We start from the raw sequence: 23,840 nt of genomic DNA on the forward strand, positions 1-23,840 counted from the left end.
TCTTCCAATAAAACTTGTGAGAAACGCAACGCAAGTGGGTCCGGTCTCCGTTTCGGTCTTGACACAACAGACAAAAAAACGTGTTTTTTTTTTAAATTGTAGACTTGAAAAATAACTCTCCTTACATTGAGTCTTTTTTTAATATTGGGTAAGAAAAAAAACGTATTTATTTGTTGCATATAAAGAAAAAAGGAAAAGGAGGAAAAGGGAGAAAAAATAGGAAAAAAATATAAAAAAGAGAAAAGGCAGAACATAAAAAACAGGAAAAAAGAAAAAATGACAAAAAAGGAAAAACATATAAAAAAATAGAATAATTCTATTCTATAATCACGTTTCCACAGAAACAACACCAAACACACTAAGAACTTTTTCTTACAAGATGGGGAAAGTGGTTTATTAAACCAAATGGCAAATCACATAAAAAATGATATTAAAATCCTCAATTTTATCTTCAGAGTACCTCAAACATTTTCAGAACGATTAAGCGATGTCCACGTCTACCACAAACTCTCAGGTCAGTTAGCAGTTTGCTGTACATCTGGCTGAGTTGTCACTGGTTAAGTCACCGTGGTTCCTCTTGTTGGCCTCTGACATCAGCTTGCAGGCTTTAGAGTGTTTTGGCCAGTGTTTGACTTGACATTCTCTACAAAAATATATTTAAAAAGCATTGAAGAAGAGACCAACAATTAAGCTATTTAATCAAGGGCGTAGTTTTGGGTTATCAAACAATCATGGTTTTGTTCCCACCAAATAGATACAGAAATGACGCAGTGTCAACATCTAGTACGCGTACCAAAAATTCTCAAGTTTGGGAGTATTGTAGTCTGGACACAATAAATTAAAGGACTACCTGCAAAGTTTGCAAGTCCCTTGTTGATGTACAAACATTTAAAGTGAACAGTTGGATAGTTGAACGAAAGGGAGTCTGACTGGCCTTGGTAAGATTCAAGTAATGTTCAAGCCATTGTACATTTTATACACATATATCTTGATATGAGAGGGAGCTTGAGCGTTATGCAAAACTGTGCCAGACAAATGTATGAGGAATTAAATGAATGCAGTCCAAAGAACAAAAATCAGTTTTTAAACCTTGAAAACGACAAACATCGGTTGTTGTAACCGTTTTCAAACGGTTGAGAATCATTAAGTTCTTTTGTTACAGACTTTGCAGTTGACCAGTAAATGTACTTCACAAAATGCACATAATATTTTTGATGTACTGTTCTACTTCTACTCATTTGCCTCTTCTTGGTTTAGAGCACTGATTCTCAAATAGTTGGGCCTCACGTTCACCAACCCTTTATCGGATCCCCAAAAAATCACTTCGGACTTTGGTTTCCCCATCCACGGTTACACTTGTTATCATTATTTTAATAACTCATTTCCTGTAACGTCCTGGTCTGAGTCTAATTCTTGAGTGTCTAGCACATTTGGATACTTATACTCTTCGAATCATAACACGTGGCCCAGCATTGCCGGGCATTGTACTTGGTGGCCATGGTTTGCTGCTACGAGTGTGTTACAATTGGCCATTGGAGCGAACCAGGGGATGTAAAGGCGTCGCTCATTGGTGGTGAGAGCCGGTGTGGCGGGGTGTCTTTTTTTTCGCAGTTATTCGCTCCGAGTGGCGCTTCTTTCACAGCCGATTGGTTAATTGGACTTCTGCCAGCTGGTATTGAGCCCCAGAGGGATATGAGTGCCCTGCAGGAGGGATTGTTTGGCTCGTGAGTTAGTTACGCCGGGTCCTTTTCAGACAAGTGATTAGTGATGGGAATTCCGGCTCTTTTTTAGGAAGCGTCACTTTCGGCTCGGCGTACTAGCAACCCTAACAACCACGGCCAAGTAGAATGCCCAGCAACGCAGTGCCAATCTGCTTGTCTTCAATAAAATATGTAGTTTTCATTTTGACCGTTTTCTTTGGTTTGTCATCATTTGCAACATAATTAAATCAACTTCATACTTAATTTAAGAAGAAAAAAGTATCCCATTATTTTGCTAATCGTTTTCCTAGTCGGTGTCTAGTGACTGTTAAAATACTGGTTAGTTGCAGCCCTACATGAATGACATCAGAGGACAGCTCTCAATTACCCAACCATATGTCTTTACCTGCTGCAGTACCATTCCCCTTGGCATCGAGAGCATCTCTTGGCAGCCTCCTCCCCACAAAAGCTGCATTTCGGCTTCTCAGGAAGCAAACTCTCCATCACGTCCAAATTGTACGTCTGAGCCAACCTGTTTGAAACAACCAATTACTGAAGTTAATGCCAAATGATAAAAAAAATTAACATTTTTTTTTTCTGTTTTACCTCTGTGCCTGTTTTCTCAAGTCTTTTTCAGAAGCATTGAATGTCTCTTTGACTTGATACTTGGCAATGGCCTGCCACTTTTCTGAATTCTCCCTCATGATGTAGTTCCACATTTCAGGGATCTCCATGGGAATACAAGCGAAGAGTCAGTCCAACATTTTAAATGGAAGGAGATACAACATAGCATTGATGTGTTTTTTTTCAAAGAGCCTTTTTTCTTTATGTACTGTATTTTCACGACTGTAAGGCGCACCGGGTTTTAAGGCACATCCCCCCAAAACAGTTTTTTGTCCTATATTTTCCATACGCAAGGCGCACCGGACAATAAGGTGCTACAGTGGGAACAGTCAGATAGTTCAGTCAAACTTATTAACCCCCTTAACATTCCGACAGCTCACAAAGAAGCACATTCGTGTCTCAGACACGTGCGGACACGGTGCCTGTACGATGTCACCAATCAATCAAATGCGTCATTCCACATATCATTAGGAAGTTTAAACTCTTGGGATTCAAGAAATTTCTATTTTCTTTTTCAATGGCAACTGTGTGGACATCGAAGTAAGAATTGCATTGTGCAGGGAAACGTAGTTCTTTACTGTGCGTATGACAATAAACACTTTGAATTGAATTGAATTTAAAAATAGACTCATCACAGAAACATCAATATCAGTCTAAAACAAAAAAAGGGAAAATGAAAAGCTGGGGTAGCTCACCAAAGTGGTCTTGCAGTCATCACATTTAATACTAATACGCAACCATGGTCCTCTTACATCTGTGAGTGTAGTAAATCCAACTGTGTAAAATATGAAGATATTCTAAAACACGCAATAATGCCGACAAATAAAAGAAAAAATCCGCTGAGAAACATCTGCATCGATGGACATTGCTTGTTGCTAGCTGTCTGTTTAGCCCCATAATTACGGTTTACAAATACAGACTACAGTAGTAAAACATGTTTTCGCCAGGTCGTGGAGCAACCTAACGTGTGATTCACATCTTTTACGGCTAACTGCAGGCTTTGTTTTGCCCCGCTTAAGCCTATGAGAGCACGTAAATGCTAATAAGGACCCGCCTCCTTTACTCCGAATAACGTTAGCCAAAAGTGACCGATTCAAATGATGATTGACACATTGGTTGGGAAAGGAAACGCCGGTATACATATCCCAGCATACACCGCGGACTACTTTGCCTACGGGGGGGAAATCTAGTCGGCGGCTGCTTGCCTTAGTTGCGAAACCTTGCGACTCAATATTGATCCATATATACGGCGCACTGTATTATAAGGGGCATGGTCAGCTTTTGAAAAAAAAAAAAGGCTTTTAGGTGCGCCTTATAGTCGTGAAACTACAGTACTTGAATACATGATGCAGTCAGGCAGGCATGTCAAACATACAGCCCGCGGCAGACATAGACTGAAATACTAGTTTGGAAAATACTAGTCTCAAGATTTTTGTTGTCTGAATTTGAAAAAGCTGTAGATTTTCTTTTAAAAAGTGGTAGGTGTTTTTAAGGGGCTAAAATCAGTAATCTAAAGTTTAAAGCGATAGTGTTGGCAAGTATGTAAATGTGTTGTAATATAATACTGAAAAACAAAGCTAAAAATATGGAGTTGATATTCTATTGCAGAATCCTTGGTCTCACTATCGCCCTCTGTCATGAGGCAAGAGAATAGTGCTTTTTGTGGGCTCCCAAATGGCCCCTTGCTGTACTTTTTGCATTGTTGATTCTAGTGGGGTCAAAATGCCACCTATCGCCATTGCTGCAATGCAATGCAGAAATTTATTTCCAAACTGTACAACTTTACCTGTTCCAACACGAGTTCTTTTTTGGGGGGCTCTGGGTCAATCACGGATAGATGAGCCAAAAAACGCTGGAGTTCGATCAAGACAGGTAGCTGGTCGATCACCACCTCAGTCAGGAAACGGCGGAGCTGAAAACGGTTGAGGAACACAATCATGTAAAGCAAGACCATCAGTTTGAAGATTATCATAGAAAAATTGATTCGGATAGATAGAATTTAGGAAGTTGATGGAGGTAGTACAACACATCTCTGCTTGTGTCATTGACAGGAACCGGACAAAGGCCTGCATAATAGGAGGAAGTGTCTCACTTAGAACCATTCAGACAAAGCAAACCAAAAAAAAAAACAGTATCCAGGTTTAACTCAGAATTCTATCCGAAAAGTGAAAGCCATAAATAAGATAATTTTTTTTTACCTGAATCATATTAGATGGTCTGAAAGCATGCTATAAAACAGGGGTGTCCAAACTTTTGGAGTGGCATTGGGTTGAAAAAATTTGGGCTAGGGGCCAGACTACGAATCCAATACCAATATTTGAGGAAAAAAAGACCTATCCCATTTTTCTCAATTACTGTTTTTGCAGGGTTCTACAACTTATATTTCATTTGATGTTTGTTTAAAATAAACAAGTTCATCAAAATGTTTGTAAAATGTGCAGAATTTAAAAAAAATTAATACAATGTGGCAGCACGGTAGCGCAGTGGTTAGCGCGTGTGCGTCACAGTTCTGAGGTCATGAGATCGAACCCTCCTGTGTGGAGTTTGCATGTTCTCCCCTTGCTTGCGTGGGTTTCCTCCAGGCACTGCGATTTCTTCCCACATCCCAAAAACTTGCCTGTCAGTTTTATTGGCCGCCCCCTAAGTATGAATGAGTGAGTGAGTTGTCTGTCCCTGTGTGCCCAGCGACTGGCTGGCAACCAGTTCAGGGTGTCCCCTGCCCACTGCCCGAAGATAGCTGGGATGGGCTCCAGCACCCCCGCGATCCTACTGTGCATAAGCGGTGCAGATAATGGATGGATGGATGAGATACATGAGACCTACATGAAAAGAAACTGGGAAAAAGATTGGCACCAAAACAACAGTCAGTGTTTTAACAAAGCGTCACATTAAATAACATAATTGCCAAAATAATTTTTAGGACTTTAGAGAAAAAATGCCTGTCTTTAAGTCAAGAGCATGAGTTTGCTGTTTGTTTTGTCATCTTCAATAGGATTGCCTAACTGACTTGGATATTTGTGCAGCTTTCTATAGGACGCTGGTTTAGGCAAAATTGTCACTTTGGCCCCAAACGGTAAGTTATGCACTCATGTTACTAGTGTGACTATATTTTATCATTATATTTTTATTCTTTCCTTTGTCAGGCCATACTAAAAAGTCCGACCGCAGTTTGCCCACCTCTGCTATGAAACCATACAACATATAAAATGAGAAAAAAACTCATCAGTACTGCATTTCATTCAAACATTATAATGCAGCCATAAAATGATTTAATACACCATATGGATGAATAATGGATCATGATTTTGTGCTTTTATTTATTGTGGTAGGCCATGTGTGTGTTACCAAAGTGCCAGTGTAATATAGACACAGTGGGAGCAGGCACCTAATGAAGATGGAGTCAACTTCTGAAAAATATGCAGAAATGTGTTGTTTTTTTGCTTCCTGAAGATAAAGAATACATGCAAAAATATCTGCATGAATCTGTTTTCATTTTTCAGTAAACAAGTGTCAATCTACAATTTGGATCTTTTCAAATCTTACTCTTGTCTCCAGTGTCTCAATGTGTCTTAATATGTACTGCACTCAAGGACTAACTGGCTACATTTTTCTGTACTTGCTATTTTTTTTTTTTAAATCAATATTTATATCTAATTTTATGCATAAAATCTAGGCTCGCCCTTGTTTAAGGTATTTAATGCATGGTATCAAATTGAATGCTTAGCAAAAGCACATATTGTATTACTTTGTTTTAAGTTTGAGTGTTTCAAAACAAGATTAAATGGTCTATGTATAGCAAAATAAAAAGTACAATATAACATGTATATGTAGATGTCTGCATTCTTATTCATAAATCAATATGGTTGGCGTTATAATATCATACTTATCTGCATTTTTGTAATTCATTTTTGGATGAATGGAATGTTTACAACAAATAAGAAACAAATATATTCCCCCGTATTTAGGATAGTTCATTTTGAAAGAGCAGCAATAAGATAAAAACAATTGGGTAAACCAAGAATATGCTTATTCCTCATGTATTACCAAATTATCAGATTGAGATTATGCATTGGCTGATACAAAAAATCAATCTTTGTTTCCTACTGGCCCAGCCCCTCTGTCAAACTGTTCAACTCAACTGAAAAGTTTGCCTACCACCGTCAAAGAGATACACAGTAAAAAATATAAAGAACTCCACCTTTAGAAGCTGACTCTTATTGAAACTGTTGAAGTCATATTTTCGTTGGCAGTCTTCTTTAAGGAGCAGATTGTGCAGCGAAATCCAGACCTGCCCGTCCAGTTTAGTTATCTTCAGGCGGTCTTCCACAGGTACCTTCTGCCATTTGCCGTTAATGTATTTCTCAAACGCACCATCTTAGGAGAGTGAACAGTACTATTACGGGAATTAAAAGAGCAAAGCTGGGAAGGCTTACCATCTGTGCAGCGACTCCATGGGCTGCACTCAATCAGGCGCACCAGTAAACAGGGCACGTTATGCGTGCAGAGCATTCGGTTAATAGCACTGATACTGAAAACAGAAAATAAAGAAATAAAAGCAATTTTTAAAAATCTAAAATCTTACATAAGAAAAACTTAAATGAGGATAAAAAGTAAGAAGTAACTACAAAAATAAAACTTCGGATTTAAAATATAATATAATATAAATATATATAATATAAAAAATTAACTTTCAAAATTAATACAAAAATAAATACATGCAAAGAATTGTATCAAAACTATAAATAAAAACAGTTGCAATTTTTTACAGCTGTAAATATTTTAATTTACGATTCCTGTCATTGTTCGGGATGAAGTGATTTACATAACAGATGTAAAGTTTATTCAAGTATTTTATTATTATAATGCATTTCACTAAAAAGTCAATAGTGTTTTTCAGAGATTCTGAGTTGCTTGACATTAAAGTTGCTTAGTATAAAAAGTTCAAAGTTTAAATGAGTTGAATTTCAGTGTATAAATGATTTTATAATTTAGCAGAATAATAGATTTTAGACTGTAGTGCATTACCATTCCCTTGCTAATGTTTCCCAAGGCCTTCCAGGAGGCATTCATTTTGCCAACTCAAAACTGATTGGCTAAACCAACATCATTATTGACACCTGTGTTATGCTACAGGAGGCCTTCACAAACAATTCTGAAGGCCTCCAGGAAGTTTTCTGAGCCTGGCAACAAGTAATGGCTGGAATGTGATTGAATATGAAAACACACATCTGGGAGCAGCACAACCAAGGTAAAGTACTAAAAGGAAGCTGACAGTGAATTATGAGTTATCTAATAAGTATTCGTGGACAAAATATAACTAACCTCACCTGATTCAGATATATTTTGGCCAGCAGAGAAGGAATGCAAGGCCCTGACGGCCTACTACTGGTTTCTAATCAACTAGACTGTATAAACCTGAGGAGAGTTTTTGAATTTCGATCAAACAGCAAAAATATCTTACATCACCTGTCAGTGTGATCAGTGATGTAGCGCAGCACAGACAAAGCCTTCAAGCAAATGTTAAAATCCAGCTCGTCTGCTTGAATCTGCAACTCCTTAAACGGGATATTACTGACTCATTATCATCTTGATTTTGTTTTTAGATATTAACCTAACCTACTTTCATTTACCTCTTTCGAGGACAGAAGCGTCTCAATGGCCGCATTCGGAGTTCTATGACCACCGTCCTTTTCTGTGTTCGCAGCCAGATGGGTGAGTTTCCGATGGCAATAATCCACCAGGTCAAGAACACAGTCATTGCTGGCATCGCATGAGTCCTACACAAAATGTAATCCATTGGAGTTGTTTGTGAATACAGTCAATTTAAATTGTCTATAAAACATGTAAATAGGCCTAAAAAGGGAGGGGGGGGGATGAGTAAAAGAAATAGCTAATCCTGTTAGGGTTTGTAGAAAGTGAGATACATATTTAAAGTGTACCATTGTTGAAACATTTTAAGAAACAATGGATGTCATGTTCACGAAGCTGTTATAAGATTGTTTTAAAGGGACATCTGTCATGTCCTGCACGGTCGTCATGGCACGCAGCTGGTCCCGCCCCTTGACACCAGCTGAGACACATTGACTTGATTGCGTGTGGGATACTTAAGCGCTCCTTTTGGGACTGCCCGTTGCCAGACCATTGCTTCACTATGAGGAAAACCTGTTCATGCCTGTTTGTTCTGAGTAAATGCCTTGTTTGTAATTTTGATTGCCTTTAAGCCTGTTATGTTTTGTCTTTGGTCCCTGTGTGTTGGACAACTTTTATTTTCCAATTAAAGTGACAGATCGTCTACGCTTTTGAGTTCACACTTCCTGCTTCCTTGCCCGTTTCCTGACAACATCGTGTAGATTTTAGTATTATATTTAATTTATGAAAGGCTGGGCATTTTTTTTCCAGTTGCACTACACTTAAAGCGCAGCGCAGGTGAGGTTTGTGGAATGTGTAAGGTTGGTGGAGGTGTAAGAAAGGGTAGTGAGTGGTTGAATGTGAATGAGAGAGCTGTAATTGTGGAAAAGAGAAAGGCTTTTGAGGAATGGTTGCAGAGTGACGATCAGGAAATATGAGATAAATAAAAGAAAATATATATCTAAAGTGAGTTGTAAGAGATGCAAAAAAGGCAGCGAATGATAGATGGGGGAGGAAGTTGACTGAAAGTGTTGAGGAAAATAAAGAGATATTTTGGAAGGAAGTGAAGTGGATAAGGGATGGGGTAGAAAGGTCGGTAGAAGAGTGTGAAAGATAAGAATGGCAGGCTGTTGGTAGAAGGGTAAAAGGGCAAGGGGACCATTGTTCCTTAAGTACTTTAAGTACTGCCATGTGCAAAAGTTTGCCGACGACACTGCGATCATGGGATGTATCAGAAATGGGCAGGAGGAGGAGTACAGGAAATTGATTCAGGACTTTGTCCGATGGAGCGACGCAAACCACCTGCACCTGAACACCACCAAGACCAGGGAGATGGTGGTGGACTTCAGGAGAACCAGAACTCACCCGGTTCCTGTAACCATCAAAGGAGAATGTGTAGCATTTGTCCAGACCTACAAATACCTGGGTGTGCAGCTGGACAACAAACTGGACTGGACTGCCAACACAGAAGCTCTACGTAGGAAAGGGCAAAGCCGACTTTACTTCCTCAGAAGGCTGGCCTCCTTCAAAATCTGCAAAAAGCTCCTGAAAATATTCTATGAGACAGTTGTGGCAAGCGCCCTCTTCTATGCGACAGCGTGTTGGGGAGGCAGCGTCAAGAAGAAGGATGCCTCTCGTCTCAATAAACTGGCTAGGAAAGCGAGCTCTGTTGTGGGCAAAGAGCTGGACAGCCTAACAACAGTAGCTTAGAGCCGGGCACTGGAAAAGCTGCGGTCAATCATGGACAATCCATCGCATCCACTACACAGCATTATCTCCAGACAGAAGAGCAGTTTCAGCGACAGACTGCTGTCACTGTCTTGTACGGACAGACTGAAGAGATCTTTTCTTCCTCATGCCATGAGGCTCTTTAACTCTACCCGGTAGAGTAAAAGCCCACATTAAGCCCACATTAAACCACACCCCCTACATTGCATATTACCGAATTTTATTGCAATATGTATTCTGTGTAGCACTATTTAGATATTCTATATAACACGCTACAGTGGGCATTTGCATGTCACACTGGGTGTTAGTATATTGTATTATTTTTGCTTTATTATTGTATTGTTCTCAGCTCAGGGATGCTGCTGGAAATGTGAATTTCCCTTTGGGGATGAATAAAGTATCTATCTATCTATCTATCTATCTATCTTAAAATGTTGCGAGAGATGTGGAAGCAGCAGTTGGGTCGATGATGGAAGGGAAGGCTTACTGAGAGGGTTTATGAAAATGTTGAGATGGTTTGGACATATGGAAAGAATGAATGATGGTCGTTTGACTAAGAGAGTATGTAGTGCAGAAGGGGTGGGAAATAGAATGAGAGGAAGGCCCAGATATGTTTGGGTGGATGGGGTGAAAAGTGCTCTGAATGTGAGGTCGGTTAATTTAATGGATGCAAGAGTGTGTGCTAGAGATAAATGTGAATGGCGAAGGACAGTTAATAATGACTGATATGGACGTATATTATGCAGAGGGGGTAAACCAGTGAATGCTGTTGGGCCTCTCTGCCGATGAAGGGTTGCATGGCACAGAAACTCACCCCCAGTTAGGCCATGGGCTTAATGTTTGGTGTTTCGGTTTGTTGGGTGGGACAGGGGGATTTTATTTTGTTATTGTACCTTGAAGCACTTTTATGTTAATATTCGTTGCCTGAAAAGTACTGTACAAATACATTTTGATTGATTGGTTCTGTGATTGATTGAATACAACCAGTGTAACAAAAACATAAATGAATGATATTTTTCCTGAAGTTTTGACATGTTTTATTATAATTTCATTTCAATATCAAATAAGACAGATGTATGACAGGGAAACTGACCTTGTGAAACATGATGGTCTCTAGCAAGTTGATGATGGTAGCTTCATGGTGGATCTGGGAGGAAGATGTGAAATTAATGCAATAATAAATACAACAGTAAACTGACCAAAATTAATTTGCCATTCTGGATTCAAATAATACAGGGCATGCAAAACGTCCCACATTGTCTAGAGAACGAGGCAAACATTATCAAATCAATGTATTGCCTTATTTATAGAATTTGATCATTCTTTATTTTGCTTCAACACTACTGAAACCAACTAAAAATATACATTATTAGAAAAAGCTATTATTATTATAGATGTAGGAGTAGTTTGCTAATTTAGATTTATGATGGAAGTTAATGACTATCCACTCACCACCATATAAAGAGGAAACGTGTTCTTTGGTGTGAAGTCCTGCAGTTGGCATAAGATAGGAAATATTTTTTGCTTCCATACTTCCGTCAGGATCACCTCATGCACCAGAACCGAGATCTGCAAAGGAGAAAATACATTCTTGCATTTAAAAAGGCAAATGAAAATGTATATATGGTGGTATTTAGAAAAAATACAAGTGAATAATTCATTACTTAACGCTGCTCGATAAAGCGGAAACAAAGTTGGTGCATCACCTTTTCATGGGACACCAGCATCTCTTTTATGAACTCGTCCAGTGTGGCAGAAGCACTTAGTATTGCCTGCATATTGAGTTTTTCAATGTGTTCATGTTGTCTGAACCACCTAAAAGAAAACAATTTATAAATACATCTCAATTATGTTCTGAAACTTTAAAGGGTCTCGCAACATATGTTATATAACATGGTTACTAATCTAAGTAACATCATTCACATCAGCATTTCGATCAGTCACATGTAGTCAGGGGAGAATGGTGAGGCTGTGCCTCACCTGTTATCATGGAAATATAAAATCAGAAATATATTAAACTGGCATATTTATTCAGTGGTAAAGTTTATATCATTTAACTTCACGATTTATCTCATGTATTTTCTTTTTTTTAAGCACTGAATTTCCACATTACATAACCAATATTAATAGTACAATTAATATGTAGCATATTACTATGCTGACTGAGCGTCTACTGATGCAAAAAGAGTCACGCAATTCTCTTGCCTAATGGCAGAGGGCAATAGTGAGACCAGAGTATGTGATTTGGCCTCTGCCCCAAAATATAGAATTACAGTGGAACCTCGCTAGTTCGCGGTTCCACTTTTGCGGGTTCAGAGCTTCGCGGGTCTAAAAAATATACCTTACCTTCTGAATATAGGCATTTATTGACTCGAGCAAGCGCGAGCTTATGTCAACTGAGGACACGGTGTGGACACTCTTATTGTGAAGGGGAGGGGAAGGTCCTGACACAATCCTTAGTCATGGTGAGTTACCGCTTCGCTCACCCCCCTCCTTCAACTCCTCCCACCTCACTTATGTGGCGCTCAGTTTATCAATTTATATTGTATACCTGTATACGTTTTTTTAAGCATTTTTGAAGGGGCGCGGCTACTTCGCGGATTTTCAGTTTTCGCGGATGGTCTCGGTCGCCATTAACCGCGATAACCGAGGGATTACTGTAGTGAAATTAGTAGTAGCTAACAACAAGTCAGGTGATCCAGTAATACTTTTCTTGCAGCGTTAACTTTTTCTCATAATAGAGGCTTATGTATCTGTTATCGCTTTCTTTCAAAAGAAGCAACACATAAACTTTATAAATTAAGACAATAAAGGTGTTTTTCTATGCTATAGTTTGTTTTGGGTTTTAGTGCTCTTCCAATCAAATTATGAAATACATGTAGTTTCATGTATTTGTAAATCATCTGTGCCTAACCAGATTCCAACTTCACCACGTGTCATTGATTTAGATTACAGTGTTTATGCAATATGAATTTAAAAGTAACATTTTTGTTCATGACGGGGCGTCAACTGGAAACTATTGCAAAGTTCCAACCAGGTGACAACCAATCACAGCCCAGCACCAGGAATAATATGGCAAGATGGGATGTCACCTGAGTGAGCACAAATGTAAAGTAATTTTTATGTGACAGCAACTGTCAAAACGGCTGCTCCAAAACAGATGCAAACATGTGTACTGTAATGGCAAAATCTCATACGGACCAACATACAGCTTTAAAAGTTAGACTACCACTTTTCTCCCCTAAAAGTGCTTACCGATTTTAAAAAAAAATCGCCCGCTTTTTCAAATTTAAACAACAAAAATCTTAACTTGAATCGAGACTTGTATTTTAGTCTATGATTGCTTCATTTTGAAGTCTTTGTAGGGAATTAACCTCTCTCAAAATTGCATTTCTGTTCTGGTTTGCCACTTCTGGTTTTAAAGGGACGGTGTCTATTATTTGAACACTAGATGTCGCTGTATGGTGCAACCGAAAACAATTGCTAAAAGCACAAAGAAGAAAAGAAGCTACGGAGACTTATAACATGCCATTTTACTTTTCATTGTTGTGCCCACCTTTTTTGAGGTTTTTGGGTACCCGCAGCAGCAAGATGGCAAACAATCATGTCGGCTACCTTTAGGTGAGGCTCATGATATGCAAAATAAAGGAAAATTTCTCCACCTATGAGTATTTAAGAATAATCATGTTTATATGATAGTTTGGGTATTTTTACATGTTATTTAAATCAATATTGTTTTTCTTTAATGAATGGAGTTTTTTATACCAAAAGGAGGCGCTCAATAAATCACACTGTACTTTTAAACAAGCACAGGTTTTTGTTATTTAAATATTCTGGTCTAAAATATTGTTTTGCACATAAAAGAAGAGTGATTGATCCAATCTACTGTTTTTTGATGTCGAAAGGTTGGCATCTATGAAAATCCCAGGAACCAGAGCCAGCCCAGGGACCCGCGACCACTAGGGGGCCCCCAACAGTAGTTAACTTTTTTGGTGCCTACAATGTCCCCCTTTTCACTTTGCGTGTCCACTCAAAAATACTTCTACAGAAATACAACAAAAATACAACACAATAACTACAAAACTAAATATCAGATATAGTGCTTAAGAACAGAGACCTCATATATTATTTTGCTTTCATTCTGAAAATAAAAAAATAGTATGGAATTACTACTACAGTAAAACATTACAAAATACTACTACATAATTATTTTCTCCCAAAATACTAGAAAAAGACAACAACAGTAATATTACAAAAATACTACTAAAATACTGGTTTGGAAATACATCAATTATACTTCTACTGAAATAGTAAAAAATACCAATACATAATACTACAAAATAAAAAAAACTACTAGAGAAATATTACTACAAAAATACTACTACAAGAGATTTACAACAGAAATACAGCAAATATACCAAAAAAATCTCCTATGGATATATCACAAAAATACTACAAAAATAAAACTACAGTAACAATGTACTACAAAAGTAGTAAAGAAACACTACAAGGTATACAACAAACATTCTTATATGGAAATACTACAAAATACAACAGACGTAGTACAAAAATACTAGAAAATAATAATACCACAGTAATACTAAAATGTACTATAACACTATAATTATGAATCTTAATAATACAAAAATACTACGAAAATAAATACCCAAAAAAATCTACTTTTAAAATACAACAAAAGTACTACTGCAATACTAGAAAAATACTACTGAAGAAATACTACATCAAAATTACTTCAGAAATACTACAAAAATAGTACAAAAATAAAACTACAGTAACATGATAAAAAACTGCAAAACTTCAATAAAAATTAGACTTCTGAAGCAGTAAAAAACTAAAAAAAACTACAGTAATACTTCAAAACTAAATAACAAATGAAGTGCTTAAAACAGGGACCTAGTATACTATCTTGCTCTAATTGTGGTCGTTTCAAAACCAATTTGATGAAACTAATCTATTTGAAAAGAAGTATAACATGTCACATGCGGCCCCTGACTCCAAATAGTTGCCCACCACTGGAGTAAGACATGAAATGGGTTCTAGTACAAATGCAAATTATCAAGTAATAGGGGGCCCCAAATCTAATTTTGCTTAGGGCCCCATGAAGGCTTGGCCCGGTCCTGGGTTGGCATGTAAGCAGAATCCCAGGGACGCAATGTTGATCAGGGTTTAACATTTAGCCTACATAGGATCTGTGGATCTTTTTTCCAACAAATGTGCAGGGTGCAATCTTCATTGAGAAATTTGAAACAATTCGACGCTAATTTACCTTTTGGAACCCACGTCTTTGAGTGGAATCATCTCCAGACTTTCAATGAAAGCTTCTGCCTCCATCGGCAAAAGCACCGAGCCCTCCATTTGTTATCAACCTGTAAAGAATAAGTGATCAACTTTACTTTCGGCTAATAGTTGTCGCTCTTTCCTCCAAGTTTCAGCTAACTTTTGTCGGTCTTTTGTCCCAGTGCGTTCTGATGGTCGTCATGGCAGCAGAAGTGTCCACGACCGTGCAGTATCTCCGTGACGCCCCTAAGTGGCGCCAGACGTCATAAAGATGGGCAGACTCACGACACATTCGACTGGTCTTTTTTTAAGCCAAGACACACTTTATTTCATGAAAACATTTCGAGGAACGCCGTCCGTCAAACATTTTGGAAAAATATGTTTTTATTTAATTCCCTCAAACTTAAAATTATTATGTTTATTATACTTATTCAATGCCTGACGTTTCTCTCAAATTGGAAGAGCCAAGCAAATTTTCCCACGTTGGCCTGTTGCTGAAGGCTAACAGAAAATTAAGTTCTGTAGCTATACACTCATAGGACATATCAAAAGAAAGCTTAACCCCTCATCTTTCATTAGAAAAAAACATATTCCTAGCTTTTACCATTGTTTGGCAAACAGCAGTTGAATATTGTTAAGTTTCTTGAAAATACTCGTTTCTAAGAAAACTTCAGAGAAAAACGTATTTTTGTGAAAAGATGCATTTCAAGCAGAACTTCCACTTCGGTGTTTGTTTTTTGTTATTTAGGATTTGTGATACCTCCAATATCTAAACAATGCTTTCCATAAACACAAGGGCACTTTGCTTTTTATTGGAAGAACACCAAACTGATGCATGAACGATGCATAAACTTTTCAGCCCCCATTTTTACCCGGTGAAGTACACACAATGCGCAGACCCACCGTATAAAATTCCAGGGTTCAATTCCAGCTACTGACTTCCCCATGCAGAGTTTGCATGTTCCCCGCATGCCTGTTTAAGTTTCCTCCGGGCACTCCGGTTTCCTCCCACATTCCCAAAAGATGCAGGTTGATAGGCAGCTCTAAATTGTCCCTAGGTGTTAATGAGAGAGTGAAATGTTGGTCTCACTATGTGTCTTGTGACTGGTTGGCAGTGATTTTAGGGTGTCCCCATCCCACTGCCTGGAGATGGCCCCAGTGTGTAATATTTGACCACGAGATGGCACTGTTGTCTAACGTGAACGAAAACCAGTGCCAAAACGAAGGGACAACACGGCAGACAAACATGGCAGCGAGCAAAGAAGGGATTCCAATATGTAAAAGAAATACAAATTTCACGACCAATGATTTTTTTTTTAAGTAAAAACTAACATTGGTATGATAGTTCATGTATTTTTGCCTAGTAATCAAATAGTTTTTCTTTTTTACTGAAGGAAAGTTTTTTTTATGTTACTATGAGACAATATCACACACTGCCCCTCTAGAGGAATTTGAAACTTGGTTACTCTCTGCTGCCATCTCGAGGTTTAAAGTCATAATTGCAGCCTAAGTCAGCTCATTCCTCAAGAACGTGCATATCTTAGAAACACTCGAATATACATTTTTTTCATCTTTTCTGGGGCTTGGGTTGGCATTTAGTCTGCATTTCAAACAGGCCTTTTCTTACTTTCACCATTTTCATGCTCACAAAAAACTGCAAATATGAGCATAAAGCATGTATTCTAATCCTCGCAGAGACCTGGCTGAAGACAAGGTTACTCGATGGTAGCGTGCAGTTCGCCAGCCGCTTCTTCAATGGATTTGTACATTGAAAAGAGAATGCTTACAATTTCGTTTTATTTTTCTATGATGACAATAGAGACCATTCATTGAACTGCAATTCTGTGGTCCATGTTTTTATAAGTAGAACTGTGGTTGTTATTTGGTAAGAGTCCTATACTCTCAGTCGATTATGGACGTCATCTCAAGGTAAGCTTGACACCAGGAGGCTATTAAGATGGTGTGACGCTATTTAGCAGATTTTTACTTTTCGCGGGAGGTTCTGGTCCCCATTGACCGCGATAACCAAGGGATAGTATTACTAAATAATGATAATAATATTCCATAATGCACAACAATTATCATTGAAAAAGTAGCCAAAATAGGAATATTGCAAAAGGTTTTATACCACAATTGTAGAAAGGAAAAACTTTGATTGGAATACTGTTTATTTGGTAAACCAATGGTTGAGTATTTCATCGAATGGGTACATGAAGCGTCACTTCCAGCACACAACAATATTAGGGTCGTTTTCCAAACGCTCATCCAGGTCCTTGTAGTTGACTCCTGCAAAATAAAAGCAAAGAAATTAGCACACCGGCTGATCTGACTGACTGAAAAGGTTCAACCGTGCCTGTCTTGCTGCAGATTTCGTCGTAGCTGTGGCATCCCGTGTAGAGGCGGGGGGGCTTGCTCCTCTCGTCTCGCATAACCTTGACAGGATACTTCTGTAGCCGTCGGATGAGAGACTTCATGAGGCCAAACTGAATCAATCTCCTGAAAGAGGAAACACTCGACGTGACTGAACCTCATCTGAACTTGTTTGTTATCATCCTGTGTCTAGGTTTTCTCCCCGGATAGCTGCTGACCTCTCATCAACTCTCTGTAGTTGCTGCGAGTAGCGGGAACAAAGGTCGCGGACAGTTGTTCCTGGACTCAGACCGCAGTACAGCTGAAACACGTCTCTCACGCTTGGATGCTTCTGACCTAGTAGTAACGGCAATATTGGTGGAAAAAGTACATTAATATTATAATCCTTGTTTAGGATTGCAAGTTTCAGTTGCTTGATAACGTCGCTGTATTGTGTAATGCAGACAAAAATGAGTGTTACAAAGCCCGAGGAAGATTACAAACTATGGGAATTTTAAGTGGCCAAACCACACAATTTTTCTTCAATTTTTTTGTCCAGCCTTTCACAACTACTTTGTTATTTTTGTGTCGCCTTTGTCGTGATTACCTAACTGGAGCCACCTGAGGTAATCAGCTGGCGTGCTGGAACGCGCTTTCCTGATTGGTGGAAGCTTTCTACTTAAGCTGTCAGCGTCCAGAGATGGACGTTCGAGTGAACTCCTCGTTTCCATGAGTGAGCCTCCAACATTCAAGGTACCCACGTTCCCTTTGTGTATTCCAAGCCTGCTTCTCGTTGCCTGACCCTTTTCTGTTAAAAGTTTACGACCTACTCTCCCGCCCCGGCCACCGACTTACCTGCTACGTTACTCGCCACGCGTTTCACCACGGAGCTGCCATTTCGTCCAAAGAGACTTTCTGCCACCAAGAGACGACGTCCCAAGCCTGCTCCACCGACCCTTGTCCAAATAAATTATAAAACTGACGCGATTGGATCCGAGTGCTTGTTCTGGTCTCTGACAGCCTTAGCAGCAAGATCTATCTATCTATCTATCTATCTATCTATCTATCTATCTACCTTGGTCATATGCCTCAAGAGGGGTGACCGACAACAAGACAAACACATACAATAACAAAGAAAATAAAAGCTCTATGGCCTGGCCTATCTGCAAATATTTTACCTTGCTTGGTGACGTAGTTTAGACATTCCTCTTGTATGTGTTTGTCATCGATAAGGCTCTGCACTTTGGGGGTGGTACAGTACACATTGGAGTACTGAAAATGGACAAATAACATCAAAATAAGGTCACCAAAAGAGGAACTGGTGAAAGAAAAAGAAAAATCAACAGGCCACTTTCTTGTCCTGTCTTAAAAAATCTACATAAAATGCATCTTCAAAGCCTAGTAAAATGACAACTTAATTTTTTACATTACCTGGAATATGGACACTAAGGTCACAATATCATAATACCTGTAAAAAACAAACAGGGGAATTTATAAACATCAGACTGTACAGGTTGCTGAAACAAGTACAGAATAACATGAGTCACGACTACCTTTTCATGGAAAATCTACGTTACTGACATATTCATGCTATTAAACTATGTGTGCCCCCTAACTCTAAGTAGTAATCACACGTAATTATATTCTTTGAGCTGTGGATTCTTATTAATGCCAACCTCTCTTAGTGTTCTTCTCCAACGCTTCAATTTCTAAACTTTGGTGAGCACATTCAATGCATAACAATTAAAATGCAATAAACAAGGTCTTACAACTGCTTACACTAAATTTCATAAAACTAATATAAACGTATATAAAATAACACTACAATGAATTACCTTGGCAAAACAATTCTATCTATCACAATGGCAAAAAGGCATATTTTGAAGCCTGACACTTCTAGCATATTACCAGAGTCTGAAATAACGTCTGCCGGAAGCCCGGGGCGTGCATCTTTTACGTCGGGCGTACAACTTACACAACATCTCTGCCCGGTTGGCCGACAACTTCTTCAAGAAAAAAAAAAAATCTTTCGTTTTTACTTTGAATTTTTTTTCAAATCAAACATTTGCTTTATTCCGATTTCTAAATCTTCGTTGAGTTTGAAAATTTAGGAATTTCGGTTTGTTAGGCAATTTGCATACTGGGTAGCCAATCAGAAGTCTGCATCGAATAACTTTGTGCTTCCGGACTTTCCCGAGCGTTTTAAGGTCATGCATTGCATATCATTTTTCCAAAGTAGATGCACACCAAGTTACCCTGGTGTCTGGTAACTTTTTGTCATGAATTTCAGACACTGATATTACATATATACTACAATTTAGAATTCCTACAAGTCAATTTAAATCGGTGTATTTAATAAGGACTACTCACAGAAGATTCTGCACAGCAATTCGAACTATATTCAACTCCACATCGGCCTCGGCTGAAATTTTTTGCACGTGTCGAAAACCATCGATGTAGGGCAGAATCTGTCGGCGAAAGAAAGACCAGGTGTGGAATGGTCTAGATCGGTGAAATGGTCAATTTATGTAAATTAGAAATAAATAGTAAGTAATAAATATACAATTATATACACAACATGTGGATGTTTGCGGAACAGAAAATTTAGATAGGCATACGTTATCTGTTTTCCTTATGCACTGCTGAGGCATTGGTATTGAGACACTATGGCAGGGGTGGCGAACAAGTTTGACACAAAGAGCCGAAATTTTTAACTGTGAGAGTCAAAGAGCCACACCACGCACTGACCTGCTATGACAGACAGACACACACAAACACACACAATTAAAAACATTATTTTCCATAACACATTCCTCTCCTTATAATACAACAAGTATTGTTCTTGTGTCGATTTCAAGGAAAGTGTCCCCCCCCTTAATACACACACACACAAAAAAACTAAACATGAAACAAGGCAAAGAGCCACAGTATATAGAAAATATGATGAGGCGAAGAGCCGCATTCTTATTGGCCAAGAGCCGCATGTGGCTCTCGAGCCACGTGTTCGCCACCCCTGCTCTATGGCCTGGCCCATCTGCAAATATTTTCAACCCACCTCTTTTCTTAACGCTAAAAAAAATTACGAGTGATTAAGTCTAATGATTTGAAGTGCTCATTTTAGGACATATATCCTTCCTTTTGTATTTTTTTTTTAATATTGAGTTTTCATTGTGACGTAAAATAACATTTCATTGAAAGTTGACATACTGTAAAGGTTTAAATTTGGGGCGCGTCATATAACGTAGTCAACAATGACTTACCTGCTGCGTGGTGAGATCCCACTGGGACTTAATAAAGTGATCTTTGCTCTGGGTAAAAACAGGAACGTCATATTCCTGGACGACTGGCGGATCCTTTTTTAGCGGAATCAGCTTCAAGTGAATTGTGTTTGATTCATCTTAAAAAAAAAACATTGAAAAGTAGAGTGATGACAAGAAGTGTCCCAGATATCTTCTAAGGGGATTTTCCAAGCAGTTAATCAGTTTTAGTAATCAGACTATAACTAATTAAACATTTCCAGAGGCCTTTTCTACAAATAACAGACAATTGGAATTTTATGGCCCATAGTTATGATTCGACATGATATGATATGATAATTAACAACGTTACTGTGTCAAACATCGTGACTGGAATCTGTATTAGTAGAAATTTAATTTTAATGGTTCAAAGAGTCCTCCGTGTGCTATCTTGTGCACATATCACACACACCATAAAACTGACAGTGCTTTTTAAAATTGTGTTTATTTAAAAAGGAGGGACGTCTAAGTGAATTTGCATACACAGTCAGAATAAACAATGTAATTTTAGTGAATGTGATAAGCAAATACTACCTATGGGTAAGGTGCAGGCTCCAGTAGCATTCAGCTCCTCCAACAAGGTGGACATGATAGGCAGGAGTTTTTGTTTGCTCTCCTCAGTAGATACAAATCCACTTTCCAGCTTTGGCACAACAAACCCATACACAAAAGAGAGTGGAAACATAATATTTTGTAAATATTAATTATAGAATTACAAGTATGCATTTCCAAAAAGTGTCAAATGAACTATCCATTCATCCATTATCTGCACCGCTTGTCCTCAGTAGAGGTTGCTGGAGCCCATCCCAGGTATCTTCAGGCAGTGGGCAGGGGACACCCTGAACTGGTTGCCAGCCAGTCACAGGGTTCACAGAGACATACAACCATTCACATGATAATTCACACCTAGGGACGATTCGGATTGGCCAATTAACCTGACATGCATGTGTTTGGAATGTGGGAGAAAACCGGAGTGACCGGAGGAAACCCACGCAAGCACGGGAAGAACATGCAAACCCCACACAGGAGTGCAACTATTTTTCACAATTTCTTAAAATGTATCTGTACAATAATGTACAATAATGCCCACTATATATCAGCGTTACTAACAATATGCACAAATACATAAAAAATATTACCTCCAGCGTTGTGAGGTATCCAGACAGCTTCTTGACAATTGGCTCAAGGGCACACGTGTTGGTTTGTGCATCACAGACAAAGCCAAGATTGAACAGAAGAGCATTACGACTGTACTTCTTGTGTTCGATACACACTGGACACCCAATTAGCTTTTTTCCCATAGCAGTGCTGCAGAGAGAATAAGGAGATGTTGGAAGCCATAACAATTTAATAGATATACGGTGTAAAAAACATACACAGTTATTAATTTGTTCTGCAACTCCTGTTTGGTAATAATGTAAACTTGAACTGTGTCAAAGAGCTCTCGTGATATATACTCCTCTGGGACCTGTTGAAGAAGAAGGAAGACAATCAGACAATGCTATTGAATTTTGAATACGGCATTTCCTGTAGTACTTTGGCATATTAACGGGTATGCCAAATTGCAATTACGTGCAGTCTGGGTGAGGCACGTGAGGCTGGAAATATAAAGTTAAGAATGTATTAAATGATTATATTTATTCATGGTCAAAATTCGTTTTCGTCCAACTTCACAATTTGGGTATTTACTTTTTTCAAAAACGCTGATTTTTTACCTAATGAATGATATTAATACAATTAGTATGTAACCTAATATTAGGCTGAACGTTTGCAAATGCAGAGTGAGGCACGCAATTTCCTTGACTTATGGCAAAAATCGATAGTTTGGACAAAATTCTGATATGACACCCATCTCAGCCTCAAACAATACAATTTGTGATAGTATTAGCAAACTAAAGCAATCCAGTATTCTTCTCGTTGCGTGTATTTTTATTTTTCTTATTGGAGGATTACTTATCAATTGATGTATTTATTCAAAAAGAACTGCTTATAGACTACATTTTGAAGTTCAAGGAAGCTGATACAAAGTTTTTATTCTCTGAGACAGTTTATATATTGCTTTTTGCTCTGTAAATAAAAAACATGAATGAGAGGTATGTTCATTTATTGTTTATGAACAGGGTTGCGTAGGGTTACTTTGACTTGATTACTTTCAATTACTTTTGGATTACTCCAATACCAAATATGCTAATAAAAAACAAAAGAAACTAAATATGAATAAAATGATGACTCACAACACGTGGTAAGCTTTCTCTCCTGGCTTTGATCTTTCTGATCTCCGGCAAAACTAACATAAAATGCAACAGAAACAAAATGAAAATAAATCTAAACAGCTTGCCAACATCATTTTTGCCGTTCCATGTATACCGTTACTCCCCAAGCCTGCAAAAATTTAGTAATTTTATTCATATTTAGTTTCTTTTGTCTTTTATTAGCATATTTGGTATTGGAGTAATCCATAAGTAATTGAAAGTAATCCAGTTAAAGTAACCCTACCCAACCCTGACTGCACGTCACAGGAAAAGTGTTTGTTTTCATAAACAGGCAACTGTACAGTAAAAATGGGATACTGTTTACAAATAAGAGTCATTCACAGACAGACCGACAACTGTCATTTAACACAAATTGATGGAAAAAACAGCTGCATTGACGATTATCGACACTACACAGCAGACAAATAAGGGGGGTTTGACCAAATCAAGAACAACTCACCTGATACGTTATTTTAGGCCCTAATGTGGGATGAAACTCGCTAAAGAATATGCATTCTATTCGGGAGCCCATGCTCTTAATGCATCAAACATAAAATAAGAGTAAAAACTGCTGCTTTGCTCCACACGTCCTTTTAAAACTAGCTGCCAAGTTAACACTGGGGGGTTAACGGGTAAATCTATCGACTTCTGAAGAACAGCTTCAATATACTACTGAAATAAAAGTGCCGTTTCTAATTTAAGATTAACAATCATTGCTCCTGCATGCAAAACAACATTTTGAAACCTCATGACACTCGGGAAAAACAAAAATGGTGCCTTTACTGACAGCTTGTAAAATACACGTTCATTTTAAAAAGTAATGTAAAAGTTACACCCATATTCGAATATTATCTGTATTTTACTGTAATTGGTGATACAACTTTATTATCACTCTACACATTTCAGTTTTTAACAGATAAGCATACATTGAGACGCGTACAAAAAATATCACGACTGCATTTAAA

General features: G+C 38.2%; 2 protein-coding genes across 2 annotated transcripts; both read right to left on the reverse strand.

Moving 5' to 3' along the window:
• Positions 1 to 379: 379 nt before the first annotated feature.
• Positions 380 to 15,197, reverse strand: zmynd10 (zinc finger, MYND-type containing 10). The gene is made up of 12 exons (XM_088338785.1): positions 14,968 to 15,197; positions 11,387 to 11,495; positions 11,133 to 11,249; positions 10,774 to 10,827; positions 7,955 to 8,101; positions 7,791 to 7,879; positions 6,758 to 6,852; positions 6,523 to 6,698; positions 4,111 to 4,236; positions 2,307 to 2,428; positions 2,107 to 2,232; positions 380 to 643 (listed from the first exon to the last, which is right to left on the reverse strand). Exons 1-12 carry the CDS (start codon positions 15,054 to 15,056, stop codon positions 520 to 522), a joined length of 1,374 nt encoding a protein of 457 aa, XP_088194911.1. The 5' UTR covers positions 15,057 to 15,197; the 3' UTR covers positions 380 to 519.
• Positions 15,198 to 17,128: 1,931 nt separating this feature from the next.
• Positions 17,129 to 23,792, reverse strand: nprl2 (NPR2 like, GATOR1 complex subunit). Its single transcript, XM_088337233.1, has 11 exons — positions 23,336 to 23,792; positions 22,000 to 22,091; positions 21,763 to 21,931; positions 21,158 to 21,266; positions 20,588 to 20,724; positions 19,698 to 19,795; positions 18,759 to 18,795; positions 18,506 to 18,599; positions 17,567 to 17,684; positions 17,332 to 17,474; positions 17,129 to 17,264 (listed from the first exon to the last, which is right to left on the reverse strand). Exons 1-11 carry the CDS (start codon positions 23,405 to 23,407, stop codon positions 17,197 to 17,199), a joined length of 1,137 nt encoding a protein of 378 aa, XP_088193359.1. The 5' UTR covers positions 23,408 to 23,792; the 3' UTR covers positions 17,129 to 17,196.
• Positions 23,793 to 23,840: the final 48 nt, after the last annotated feature.

The sequence above is a fragment of the Urocampus carinirostris genome, chromosome 6 (assembly GCF_059441175.1).
Source record: "Urocampus carinirostris isolate Australia breed hairy pipefish chromosome 6, RoL_Ucar_1.0, whole genome shotgun sequence".
NCBI classification, from domain to species: domain Eukaryota; kingdom Metazoa; phylum Chordata; class Actinopteri; order Syngnathiformes; family Syngnathidae; genus Urocampus; species Urocampus carinirostris.